The sequence below is a fragment of the Thamnophis sirtalis genome, unplaced genomic scaffold (genome assembly GCF_051295495.1).
Source record: "Thamnophis sirtalis isolate CommonGarterSnake01/CBP01778 unplaced genomic scaffold, rThaSir2_p1.2 scaffold_10, whole genome shotgun sequence".
Lineage (NCBI taxonomy): Eukaryota > Metazoa > Chordata > Lepidosauria > Squamata > Natricidae > Thamnophis > Thamnophis sirtalis.
The window spans coordinates 20,218,029-20,232,720 of record NW_028261390.1 but is presented as its reverse complement, the minus strand read 5'-3'; the positions used below and the strand labels follow the sequence as shown (position 1 = coordinate 20,232,720).

At 40.3% G+C, this 14,692-nt stretch overlaps 1 protein-coding gene across 1 annotated transcript in view; it reads left to right on the top strand.

Annotated features, from left to right (window-relative positions):
* The first annotated feature begins 537 nt into the window (after positions 1-537).
* TACR3 (tachykinin receptor 3) overlaps positions 538-14,692 on the top strand; it is a 58,731-nt gene continuing 44,576 nt past the window's right edge. Inside the window, exon 1 of the mRNA XM_087724170.1 lies at positions 538-971. Coding sequence (XP_087580296.1) covers positions 538-971 — 434 coding nt within the window. The remainder of the gene's footprint in view (positions 972-14,692) is intronic.

Sequence of the window (14,692 nt, the reverse complement as noted above, 5' to 3'; positions counted from 1 at the left end):
GACCAGAATCCACGTTGACTCTGTGAAGTTTGAATATTTTTAGGTGGGATTCGGGAACATCTTGGGCGGTTAGCCAATCTTTCCTCCCTGGATCCTTGACCCCCGGAGTCCCGGCGCGGGGCTTTTAAGAGTCGCAGGAGAGTTCAGATGGGCGAAAGGTGGGAGAGAAGGGGAGAAGCTGCGTTGCGCCGGCGATGGGAAAGATGGGCGCCCCTGAAAGCGTTTTTGGTGGGCTTTCCTAGAAGAGAGGAAAAGCGCCAAAGCCAGCCAAGGGGAGGGACCCAACAAAGGAGGGAGGGGAGAAGCCGTCCCAGCAGCCTATGGAGGCGATCATCCTCAACTCCGGATTTCACCAGGCTATATAAGAGGCTTCGACGGCCATTCGCCCCTTTCTCCCACCGGCATTCCGGGGAAGAGCAACCGCAGCGGCGCGCACCCGGCGGGGGAGGGGGGAACCCTCTGACTTCCCAAGCAGACGCTTTGCCAGGTTTCCTGGGTCGGGAGGTGGGGGAAAGCCGGCCGTCCCTCCGAGCCAGAATGACTTCCACCCCCGCGGTCAACTGGAGCGGCGCCGAGCTGAGCGGCTGGAACGAGAACCTGTCCGCCCCAGCGGGGAGTAACTGGTCGTCGCCGCGGGCCAACTTTTCCAACCAGTTCGTGCAGCCGGCGTGGTGCCTGGTGCTCTGGTCCTTGGCTTACGGCGTGGTGGTGGCCGTGGCCGTCTTCGGCAACCTGGTGGTGATCTGGATCATCCTGGCCCACAAGCGCATGCGGACGGTGACCAACTCCTTTCTGGTCAACCTGGCCTTCTCCGACGCCTCGGTGGCCGCCTTCAACACCCTGGTCAACTTTATCTACGCGCTCCACGGCGACTGGTACTTCGGGGAGGCTTACTGCCGCTTCCAGAACTTCTTCCCCATCACCGCCGTCTTCGCCAGCATCTACTCCATGACGGTCATCGCGGTGGACAGGTGAGAGAGGGGCGGCGGGGGAGTGTCGGCATGACCCACGGTCCGCGCACTGGGTGGGTTGTGGGGGGAGAGGACGCGAGCGATCCCGGACCGCCAGCGTGTTTGCTGGCATCACGCCGCCCTCTCTCTGCTTTTCTTTTCTTTTTTTGCCCTGAGTTTGCATCAACCTTGGCGCCCCAAAGCTTAGACAAAACCTGAATGCGTTCAGTAAACAGTAACAGAGTTGGAAGGGATCTTGGAGGTCATCTAGTCCACCCCCCGGCTCGCGTAGGAGAGCTGTACTAGGGATTCGAACTGCCGAACTGCCGACCTTTCTGATCGATTCGTCGGGAAGGCAGCTGGTTTTTGCGGTTGGCCATGTGGGACCATGAAGAGGTGCGAAGAGGCGAACTTCCCCCTCCCCTCTTAGGAGGCTCTAATTTAGAGTCCCTCCCCTCCCCGTCCTAGGAGGCTCTATTTAACCGCCGCGACAGTTGGCCCATTAGATCTTCTTCAAACTATGCAAGTATGTTCAGCCTCTTCTCCTTCCACCCGGAGCCTTTTCAGCACCTTTTCTCTGGACCGATTAGTCCTCACTTGCTGTTGAAGTACCCATAAACACCGACCAGTTCATCAGTTCTAGAAAACCAAAGCCATTCAAATTTCCCTCTTGTCAATGTCATATTTCTTAGCAGAGCTGGAATCCACCCTCTTGAAACTATAGAGGGGACATTGTTGATTTAAACTGAATTTTAAAAAGCTTCACCAACATAGTTTTCTATGTACGCTTTTTCTACCACAGTTCTAATTTCTGTCTTTGCCCCATTTACCCCACTTGGAGATCTGCTGAATTAGTGGTTCCTTCCCCCCCCCCCCATAACTGCTTGCAATTATCGTGATGGTAATACCATCCTAGTGTTTGTGCAAATTACAAACAGAACAATACCTTCTCTTGTTTTAATTGAAGTTAAACATATTGTAATTATATCTAAGTAATAAAGGAGATGCATTCCTTATAGACCAAAGGGCAGGCATTGTTATCTTGCAAATGCATAAATCAGGATTTCAGATAGTGGATCAGGCTAGAACTACTGTATGACAATGTCTATGGATTTCTCTTGGAAATTAGAAATCTCACTGCTTAAAACTACCTCTCAGGACTGTTGTGCTGGTAAAAGGAAGTAAGCCTGGATCCTGGTTGGAGGAGTTGGGGAAGGACTGGATGAGATTTGTTGTTCTTGGTAGCCACTCATATATTACATCTTTTGCATTTGTGCTTATTATTTCCTTTTAAATCTAAAGCAAAAGGGCAGTAAGCATCATGATTCAGGAAATTCTGTTATCTTTGATATGAAGAAATACTTCTATTTCCTAAAATGTACTGCTAACTGATAAATAATCCTGTTTGTACATGTCTATTTCTGGGGAAGCTAGAGAGACATAGACATTTATGACTGGGTTTTCCATTCAGGCACTTTCAAGTTCTCAAAAGTATCTTAGTTTTGTTTGCTTGTTTGTTTGTTTGTTTGTTTCACTTGGAAATGATGGTTAGAACTCTGCAGTGCTTTGGATTTGATTCTGAAAAATACTTTGAAATGCTGAAAATTAGCCCCTCTTTGGAACTCCATACAGTAGTCTAAAAGATATCTCATGAATGACTCACTTCCCTTGGAAGATGCAAAGCCATAGTATATTTGCACACCTGTATCTCCTGAAGTCCCCTTATGGGGCTTGAAATAATACCAGTAATACTATGGGAAGCTGGATCTTGGACTCTTCCTCCCTCCTCCCACTTGCAACAAAAAGTGCTGAAAATGAAAATGTCAGGTTAGACAAAAATCCACCTTATTCCACAATCTCAAATATAGTTTTTCTAAAAGTGGTTCATTCTGTGAAGTTTTATTAGATAAGCAGAAAACTGCTATAACTCGGTCTTATAGTTGGAAATGGAAGACATTCAAGGGCATCTGCATATATCTAAGTCAGCCTAATTTCTAACTAGTGGATCGATGAAAATAATGGATTGCTTATGAATAGGCATATGTTTTTGTTTCAAATGAATGCATGATGATTGCTAGCATCACTACCTGCTGATACAGTTCTGAATTAATCATTTGTATCAGTTTGGTGGCTAGAAAGAGGGAGAAATAACCAAAAACTCATTTGTAATTCCCTTAAAATTTAATCTAAAAGTAACACATTAATTTGCAAATAAATGTCTATTTTAACATTATATATATCTACCATATCTATCCATCTATCTATCTATCCATCTATCTATCCATCTATTCATCTATCTATCTATCTATCCATTTATCTATCTACACACAGAGAGATTCGTTTCATGTGGAGGGTTTCTTTTCCTGTTTTTAAATAATAAAGTGTAGCTGGGATTGAATGCTGAAAACCTGAAGAACATTACAGATGAAGTGACAAGACAACAAACGCAATTTTGATTACATAATCCCAGAGTGTGAGAAATGATAAAAAGATCCATTATTAAATGTATATTCCATTATTCAGTTTTTAAAAGTAGTAGAATAGGTCTGTCTAATGTTCACCCTGAAGACAGGAAGATTCCATTGAGCTGTGAGATGGAACAAAGACACAATATAATAAAATATATTAAAATGATGTCCTTGAGCTGTCCCAGATTTTTATACCAAGACATATTCTATCCCTTGTATGCCACTTTGAGTTCCAGGATGAAAGAAACTTATCAGAGAAGAGTCTTAACCAATTGCCCCACTTTTTAATACTGATGCAATACAATAGCAGCATAATTTAAGATTCTGGATTAAAAACATAAGATATGCATATGCTCCCTTGCTGAAATCAAGCAAAAATAGCTGCAGTCAATGTCGGGATGCTAAATAACTTGCAAACCTCACACTGCCTTGTTTTTGGTTTGAAGGAAAGTTGAAAGCAAACATAATAAATTCTTTGTAACAGTCATTAACGCAACCAATGCAAGAGATTTTGAAGTCAAGCACAAAGAAATTGCTGTCCACCCTGATTTCTACATCTAGAAAGAAGCTAGAATGACTTTTGGTTGGTAGTGGGTAGAGAGTGTAGGTTAGCTTTTCTGTTATATACAGTATATTCTTCTATTCTTTAACATCATCGCCATATGCCTCTTTATCGTATTTGCTGCTCAAGGCCTCAGGAAGTTTGCCTAATGGTAGGGTCAATTTTAGATCAATTAAATTCCCTTCCTGAGCTATTCTGGCTTTACCACTCTTGATGCATTTGAGAAAGATTTGAAAACTTATTTAATAAGACAGACTGGTTACGAGCAGGTGTTCAGAATGGTTAGTAAATGAAGGTGTTGGGGCTGTTTTGCCACAAATATTTCTAGCTAGCAGGGAGAATTGGGCGTATAGATTGAGGATTTCATCACTGTATAAGGGTTGTTTTTATGTGCATGGGAGGGGGGGTTTCCCAAAAATAAGATAGGGTCTTATTTACTTTTCACCCCCAAAATAAGCGCTTGGCCTTATTTTCAGGGAGGTATTATTATTTTTGAGGTGCAGGAGGTGGCAAGCGTGGTCTCCTCATGGCTACTGCTCTGTTGCAATATTTTTGGGAAGGGCTTATTTTTGGGTGAGAGATTATTTTAGTGCATGCCCTCAAAAGCCTGATTGGGCTTATTATCCAAGGAGGTCTTATTTTTGCGAAAATTTTGTCTGTGTGTGTGTGTGTGTGTGTGTGTGTGTGTGTGTGTGTGTGTGTGTATCAGAGTGTATTTAAATTTTGTAGCTTTGGGGCCATTTTGACAACATTCATTCAGTAGTTTGGGTTGCAGTTGGACGGTGTCTTGGAGATATGCAGGTTAGAGATACAGTTTTTGTTGTTTGCTATAATAAATGCTTTAGGTAAAGCAATCAAGAGATTTACACTCGTAAGAAATTCAGTATATTTGTAGCAGCAACTGTTCGTTCGTGTTTTCATGGAATGGTTTTTACCATTCCTTCCCTCTGAGCCACTTCATATTGGTGATGGCAGAAATTGAAGTAGGAATTTTCCTCATGCAAAATTGTGCTCTGCACCATCACTATAGCTCAGGGGTGTCAAAATCGAGGCCTGTTGGCCAGATCCAGTCCGCAGGGCCACCCTGGAAACAGTGAAGGACTGGCCTGTGATGCCTCTGCCAACAAAAATAGAGCTCAGGAGTCCATTTTTGATGGCAGAGTGCTCAGGCCACCACAGGTCGCCCCCTGGCCATACCCACCACAGTCCCCCCCCAAGGTAAAACACAATCCTGATGTGGCCCTCAATGAAATCAAGTTCGACACCTCTGCTATAGCTGTAGGAAAAGTGTTAATTGCATCACTTTGGCCTATTAGTGGTGAACAAACGATGAGCAAATACAGATGGCCCATATTTAGCAACTGCCTCATTTAATGAGTGGTGACAGTTATGGCAGTGATGTAATAATAACTGGCCAATCTTTGGATTTACTGTATGACTTTCACAGGTCTGTAAGCAAAGGAAAGCTGAAGTAAAGTCATAAGCACAGTCACAGATTCACTTGGTGACCACTTCACTGAACGACAAGTTGCAGGTCCCAGCCGTGGGGTCTACATGATGACTCTCTGCAAGTGAATTCAGCAGTACATTCCCGTCAGCCACCTTAGCTGCCAAAGAAGAAGGCTGAGTGTAGATCCTTGTTTGACGCTAAGATGAATGTTGTGCCTTTCAAATATTTAGCTGATTCTGCTATATTTCTGTAATCTTCTTGCAAAGCTTACTCCATCAGAATAATGGAAAGGATTATGAAGCATGCTTCATTACGTTAATTATTCTGCAATCATGCTGAGAGATATGGTGTTTATCCAGGAATAATTTTCTTTTCTATGCAGATGCAATGTCATATGGTCCATTAAGCTTACAAACGGACTGGTTTGTTCTGCTACATTGCCACTGATTGGTGTTAAAATAGGGAGTGTTTTTAATGGATCAAAACAGTATTCTCAGAACTCAGCATATTGTTTGCTGAAAAAGCCAAACTGATGTCTTTATTAATGATATTTCCTCTTTTTTAATTCCTTAACTTGGTAGCCAGGGAATCAGCTGTTGTTAATGCTAGATGATGCTTAAGATCTGCACATCTATAAATCTTTACATCCTTGGCTGCTTGATTCACTTGTGCCAAAATGCCCTCAATTTTCCCCAAGTTCATAGAAACTCATAAAAATAAAATATCTTAAAAACGTAAAAGAAAGCTTCCAATTAATCTATATTAAATTGACTTGAAGTATTGACAGAGAGTAATGGCTTTTGAGCCTTCTCCCTTTTTGCTGATATTAAAATTTATATGTTTCTGTAATACGTGTGGAAAGGTGTATCCATAGCCTCTTGCAATTCTTTATCTCAGTTGTGTGCAGAGTAAGGAAGGAGGAAGAAAAATTCAAATTTCTTCAGTGTTCAACTTTAGCATTAATATTGATTGTTGTCTCCAACAACACATTTTTATTGATTGACTATCTCTTTTTTTCATTGTCCTCCCAGCCATTTGGGAGGGGAAGCTCTGGTTAAAATTCCCCTTTGACCGTAAATAATTCATTCTCATTCTCTCTCTCTCTCTCTCTTCCAATTCTCAGAGACTGCTTATATAGTCCTTGATTTGTGCCAATCTTATTAACAGGCATTCTGTTTGAATGGCATGCAGTAGATCAGACAATTGTTCTTATCTGCACGTAGCTGTTTAGCATATACAACAACAACTTTGTTCTCCACCTTTCAAGTTATACTTCAGGTAATCATGAAGTTGGGCTAGTGATAGAATGATGAGATCCATTCAGTATTCTGATTAAATTCCTGGACTCTGAATTCTTTCATTGTTTGGGTATGCATCTATTGAACTGAGTTCAGTTGGTTGGTCCATCACTTCAAAGTAAAGATTTTTGACCAACCAAAGGCTGACCAATCTTTGCTGATTGAGGCTTTCAAAATGTTTTACAAGGGACAGTCGGAAAGCCGGCTGATAGGGAAAGTAACTTGCTAAACTTATCTTGAAATTCATTTCATTTTCCATGAAACTCTTTGGATACTTCATCTAAGGAGTGAATCTTCTTTCCACTTGCTTTGACTTTGCTGGAGGGAAGATTTTGATATTCTATTTTCATAACTTGGGTGCAAAGCAGACTAATTGCATATATTTCTCCATTGTCATGCTGTCTTCCCCCCCCCCCTGATATACTTTTTTTTATAATATGTCATTCTTTATAGAGAAGGCTTAAGATGTTTTGACACCTCAAGCACATTTTCCAATTACTGTTTTTTTAAAATAAAAAAACTACATTAAAAATAAAATTAAGATAGTGTGCTCTCATTTTACATATTTTAAAATGCTTTCCCTGAGACAGATGACTTCAATCAGTTTCTTTTATTTCTCTCATCACTTGATTATAATCCCTGGCTAAAAAATAGCAAAGCAACAGTTCTTACTATTCAACCAATCCATCCTTCCTTCTTCCCTCTTGTCTACTTCTGGCTACCAGTTATAGTCAAGGAAAGAAGAAACAGGGGAGCCAGTTGGGAGTCACAAAATTGTGTTGTGCTATCCAAATTCAGAGTAGGTTTAAGTGCAGCTTTAAAAGAGGAGAATGGAAAGCAGTTCAAGTTGAAGATTTTATTGCGTTTATTATTAAATTTGTACACTGCCCAATTTTATTTGTGGGGATTCACAAATAAAAACATTTTTAAAAGGACACAATCAGAACACGTGTATGTATATATGTATGTGTGTGTGTGTGTGTGTATGTATGTATATGTGTGTGTGTATATATACACAATATATATACATATATACACAATATACAGTATATATACACAGTATATATATACAGTATATATACATATATACACAATATATATATATTTGGTTATTCGGGTTTTCTCCCACATAAAATTGGAAGTGTCTTGGCGACGTTTCAACGAAGTCTCATTCATCATCTTTAGGCTGGTTTACTTGGTTTCGTGCTTCCAGGAGCAGTGTGAGATTGTAGCTGTTTCTTCCTTTTAACTGCCAGTGGAGAGAAGAAACAGCTACGATCTCACACTGCTCCTGGAAGCACGAAACCGAGTAAACCAGCCTGAAGATGACGAATGAGACTTCGTCGAAACGTCGCAAAGACACTTCCAATTTTACGTGGGAGAAAACCCTACATACAAACACCCACGAAAACCTCAGAAAACAAATGTGTGTGTGTGTGTGTGTGCGCGCGCGCTGCATTTTTGCTGATAAATATATGATAAGGGAGGAGAGCTTGTGGCTTAGAAGTTAATATGATTGCCTAATATGTAAAAACAGTCGAAGTTTGAATCCCAGTAAGGGTATGGCTAGCTGATGAGAGCTAATTAGCTTGAAATAGATCTATACTAGTCTCCCTTCATTTATTTATCAGCAAGAATGCCACACAAAAATAGTTTTTCTGCCTTGAAGGTTCCTGGAGTGAGGCTGAAAGTCAAAAGGGAAGCCGCATGCTCCCTTTCATATTCGGGCATACCAAGTGCTTTGATAAAACATACATACACACACACACACGTATGTATGTATGTATGTACATATGTATGTATGTAGACAGAATTATATATGGTCATTATACCATTGCTACAACAACAAATATAACCTAAGATTTTTGCTCAGCACTGTGTGTGTGTGTGTGTGTGTGTCTGTGTCTGTGTCTGTGTCTGTGTCTGTGTGTCTGTGTGTATTTCAGCTTTGAGCTCTAATTGAGCTGAATAATGAATAATGGAACCATGCAAGTGATAATTTATTAAACTATCAATAATATATATGTATGTATGTATGTATGCATACATACATACAGTACATACATACATACATACATACATACATGTAAAAATAGTGTGTATTGTTTGATGTTTCAGAAGGAGAGTGATCTAAGTAGATCTTTGTGGCCCGGGGAGATATCATAGAAGAAATCCAAGGAACTGGACACATTCAGAAGGGAGAGAGAAATGAATCTTTGTGGATATATGTTTGTTCATGGCAGGTGACATATCTTTAGGAGTTATCTTCAATTAGAAAATTGTACAAAGGGGCAGTTTTGTGATTTGACATCCAGAGTCCACTATTGCTTTGGATTCATGTTTCTGAGTAAGTTATTTTTAATAACTTACTTAACCAACTTTTTGTGAAATGGGCATTTTTTATCTGGATGTCCCAGCACAGCATCTAATTTATGAAACAGCATTTTTTTTTTCATTCATGTAGAGTTGCCCTTTCATTATAATGTTCCCAAATGGTAACGTTTGGAGATACTTCAGTTAGATGTGGAGAAAATTCTTCTGTGTGTGATTTCAGCGGACACCTGTCTTTCTGAACAAGTTTTGAATTTCAGCATTCTGAAATGTTTTTGACCTCTTTTGATTCATGCTACTGTCAAATAATGAGAGAAATGTATTACAGTCCTACTAGTGCAAGACAAATATTCCTAGTACCATTCAGCAAACACAAGATTGCTGTTACACAAGTTTAACATTTAAGCATATTCTGTAAGCCAAAGTATTGAGAACTATTTCCAGTCTTGGGCCAGAAAATCAGAAATTATTGAAAACTGTCTCCAACCTCCAGGAGTAATTCTTAAAGGCTTAAAATAACATTAGTGTAACTTCCAGAGTGAATGTTTCCATTTAATAATGCACTTCTCTCCCAGTCTTCCTCATTGTAATATATACTCACTTCCTTTTGATTTTTTAAGGGTGTTTTTTTGCATGGTCAGGATTATACATGAACAAATGTTCTTTTATTATGGAGATAGTAAAGCTTTCCAGCTAGAATGGAGTAAGTCTTTTGCATCAATTTTATTGCTAGCTCTGGATAGTGACCTCAGAAATAGTGCTTGATGGGTCCTTGATGCTCTGTGAGCTTGGTTGTTTTGTTACAGATGTTCTTATAGATGTTCATATAAAAAAAGATGTTGAGACTCTAGAAGGAATGCAGAGAATAGCAACAAAGATGATTAGGGGACTAGATGATAAAACAAATGAAGAGCAGTTGCAAGAATTAGTTATGCCTAGTTTAATGAAAAGAAGGACTAGGGGTGATATGATAGCAGTGTTCCAATATCTCAGGGGCTGTCAGAAAGATGAGGGGATCAACCTATTCTCCAAAGCACCTAAAGGCTGAACAAGAAGCAATGGATTGAAACTAATCAAGGAGAAAGCCAACCTAAAACTAAGGAGAATTTCCTAACACTGAGAACAATTAATCAGTGGAACAATTTCCCTCCAGAAGTTGTGGGTGGTTTAACACTGGAGGATTTTAAGAAGGTATTGGATAACCATTTGTCTGAAATAGTATAGGATTTCCTGAGCAGGGGCTGGATTAGAAAATCTCCAAAGTCCCTTCCAACTCTTAAATTATTCTCTTAAAATAATTCCTTTGTTTAAATGAAGGATCTTTGCTAAGGCCACCTTTGATTGCGTACAACAAAGATCCTTAATGGTCAATTCTTAGTATTTTGAGTGCTTGCCAATACAAATAGTCCTTGCCTTATGATCATAATTGGGACCAGAATGTCTATTGCTAAACAAGATGGGTGTTAAGTGAGACATGCCAACTTTTACTAGCTGTTTCCTTCAGCACAAACTGTAGAATTAATTCTGACACACTGCACAAAACACACAGGCTGGTAAAAGAACTCCCTTCACAGCAGTTCCTAAAATCACACAAAGACACTTGAAGACGTCAGCTGGAGATCTGGACTGAGCTGTAACTGGCATGCAAGCTACAGCACACTCTCTTCTTTCCATCACATTCTAGAGCAGTGTTTCTCAACCTTGGCAACTTGAAGATGTCCGGACTTCAACTCCCAGAATTCCCCAGCCAGCGAATGCTGGCTGGGGAATTCTGGAAGTTGAAGTCCGGACATCTTCAAGTTGCCAAGGTTGAGAAACACTGTTCTAGAGAGTCTATTTCTATTCTGAATTACTACTGGTTGTAATTACAGCTTAATGAGGGCAAATTGAAGTTTAATTCAGACAAATTCTAGCTTAATTTAGACAAGACAAGTTTTCCAGGATATGAAGATTTTTGGATGAGATAGCATTTACTTTTAGAATCAAACTTCATAGCTTATTGATCCTTAATAATTGTTTCTTTATCACCGAGTTTGCAACTGGACAGATAGATTTTGTCCAGTTTTGGCCAATATGCCACATAGCAGACTCTGCTTCTATTTAATCTGGCACATTTCTTTTAGACTTGAGTTATTATTGTTATACATTTTCTAACAGGCTGCCTTTAGTTGGTCCAGACTGAACAGAAAGTTAGCTGATGCTCCCATATGATGAAAATAGTTGTACTGGCTACCAATTTCTTTTAGGGTATAATTCAAGCCATGCTGGCACCATCATCGCAGAAGTGTCTTCAGACAATACAGATTCTCTTGACTAAGAAATAGAGACGAGTACCAACCAGGTATTCAGCTGGTTCTGACCAGTTCTGGAGAACCGGTAGCAGAAATTTTGAAAAGTTCGTAGAACCAGTAAATACCACCCCTGACTGTTCCTGCCCCCATCTATTCTCTGCCTCCCGAGTCACAGCTGATCTGGAGGAAATGGGGATTTTGCAGTATCCTTCCCCTGGAGTGGGGTGGGAATGGAGATTTTACAGTATCCTTCCCCTGCCACACCCACCAAGCCACACCTACCAAGCCACACCTACCAAGCCACACCCACAGAACTGGTAGTAAAAAAAATTGAGACCCACCACTGGTACCAACCCCTAGGGTTGGTGATTTCTGTTAAAATCTCCAAGGCTGGTTATAGTAGAATATCTCACTATACTTTCAAGCCTCTAAGTTATGAAATTCTTACTTCTTGCCGCTCAAGCTCTTTCAATTGCCTAACTAAGAAACTTTTCAAATTCAGATAAGTTTTTAAAGCCAAGTTTTGATGTTGTAATTGGTTTCCTTAGCTGCCCACTTTTATTGCTTGCTTTAAAAATAATGGGATTTATTTTCAACCATGTCCATCACAAACGCTGTTTTTATTTTTTTTCATGTGACAGGGCAGGATAAAATACGTCTATAATAATAGTGTATTTCACAGAGAAGGAAGATAAAAGTCTGAATAACATTATTGTGTTTCCAATAGTAAAGGGGCAGAGATTTAAAGAGTTCATTTCAGGAGGATAAAGAGAATAAATATTGCTAGTCAATGTAAAACACAGCAGTTCTTCCAAATTATTGCTTTGCTTAAGCTGTAATGCATGAAAGGAACAGGAACGACCACTGCTGCAGGTTGTAGCAAGAACACTAATTTTCTAGCAACTTTATTTTAATTGATTTTATGGTGAAAGAGCAAAGCATATGAACTGGAAAAAGAGAGAGATGTTCATATTAACATAGCTAAAGAACAATAAATACAAACGTACATAGACGGGCAAATCAATTTTAAAAAAACATGCAAATTAACAAAATTGCTAGACAGTTAAATGTCTAACAGTTGCAGCAATTACAACACATTGTATGATCCCTCTGGAAATACCTGGTGATTTGTCAGTGATGAGGAAGCTAATAATCTCCTCCCCTGAGCTAACATGACTGTAGATGGAGATGCATGATTAATTCAGTTTGCTAAACTGTGCATAAGGGGCATTGCAAGAACACACAAGAAACTCCCTTTCCTCCAGCAGACAAGAACAAAGTCAATCTTACACAGGAATATTATGAAAGGTTCTTTCCTCCAGAAAAGTTGGCAGGACGCTGTAACAGGCAAGGGCCATGATGGAGAACCTATGGCACACGTGTCCAAAGTGGCACATGAAGCCATGTCACCCAGAATGCACAACCTTGCCTCTCTTTCAGGTTTCTGGTGTGCATGCATGTGTGATGATCAGCTGTCCTTCACGTGCGCAGCAGTGCCAAAAACCAGCCTGTGCAAGTACACCAGCCAGCTGATTGATGGGTGTGCATGCGCACTAGAACCCGGAAGTTTGGCTTTTCCAGAGTGTGATTCCTTTGCATACACGGGAGTTCCAAAAAATGGCCTGTGCATGCATGCCCACCAGCTGATCGTCAGGTGTGCATGCATGCTAGAACCTGGAAGTTTGGCTTTTCCAGAATGCAATCCCTTTATGCACACGGCAGTGCCCAAAACTGGCTTGCGCATGGCACACCGGCCAGCTGATTGTTTGGCTTTTCCGGAGTGTGGCCCTGATGAATGTGCAACATTTCCACGTGAACTTTTCAGAACTTGCTGCTGCAAAGGTTCACCATCACTGGCCAAGGGGAAAGTTGTGTTCAAAAGATACTTGTTAAGTAGTTAACATTAGATAAATAATTCCACTGCAATATTGACACATGCACAAAGTGGGAAGGGGCTTTAGTGAAACCATATCAAATGTCTGGGTGAAGGACTCATTGTTCCAGCTCAGACAAGCATCTCCTGGAACTAAATGGTACCAAATAATGAAGTGAAAGTCTTTAAATATTTAAGTCTGCCGCAATCTGTCTATATCTATAAGGATATGAAAACATGCTACACAATCGATCAGGTGAGGATGCTGCCCAGAAAAATTACACTGTAATTTAAACCAGTGCATCAATCCAGCAAAGCATCAAGTCGATATGCAAAGAGATAATCCTTGGATTTTGATCACAGCAGGGCATTCAGAGCAAAACTTAGATTTGGACTGGGCTGCCCCACTAGAACTTAAGTCATGAAGGTGACAAGTCTTTGTGCCACATGGAAGGAGATTGATTCTTAGTTCTGAAACTAAGTTCATTGGTGACACTTTGGAAATAGTTAAGTCCGTTATGGTTAGCCAAGTGCAAAATGATTATAAGATTATGAGGTTAGTGAAATCAATACCCACCTCCATTAATATAATAAACAATGGAATATGATTATTGAAATAAATATTCAGGATACCTGTGGCTATCTTTGCATTTTGGTTAAATTTGTTGAAGGCCTTTGAGGTAGACCAGGCTGGGAAGCCAAACTTACCAATGCCAACACTACTTTTTTGATAGGGTTACAATAAAAGATTCTTGCAAGTCTGAATGCACCTCTACTCTCCGTCCCTTCATCTATAAGGAAACTAGAAAGGATCAAACCGGAGACACTTTCTCAAATTATCTTTTTTTCTTCTGACTCAAATGGTTTTATCTGACCATTGTCTTGGTTGTGGATTTTTCTCCTATTCCTCAATGTTACTCTTAGAGTACATTACAACATGTCATATACAGCAGTCCAGAGTACTGCTCTTTAACTAAAGAGGGTCATTTTTCATATATAGGTAAAGGTAAAGGTTCCCCTCGCACATACGTGCTAGTCGTTCCTGACTCTAGGGGACAGTGCTCATCTCTGTTTCAAAGCCGAAGAGCCAGCGCTGTCCAACGACGTCTCTGTGGTCATGTGGCTGGCATGATAAATGCCAAAGGTGCGTGGAATGTTGTTACCTTCCCACCAAAGGTGGTTCCTATTTTTCTACTTGCATTTTTACATGCTTTCGAACTTCTAGGTTGGCAGAAGCTGGGACAAGTAATAGGAGCTCACTCTGCTAGGGATTTGAACCACCGAACTGCCAACCTTTCTGATCAAAAAGCCACCACATTCCTTATTTTCATACACACACATACACACACACGAATAATATCAATATCAGAGCGAAGCTCATCTTGTGATGGCTATATGAAAATCATCCTCAAAGTCTTCCATTATTAGGACTTCTGATTCAGAGGTGAAAAGAAGTGTCAGAGAATATT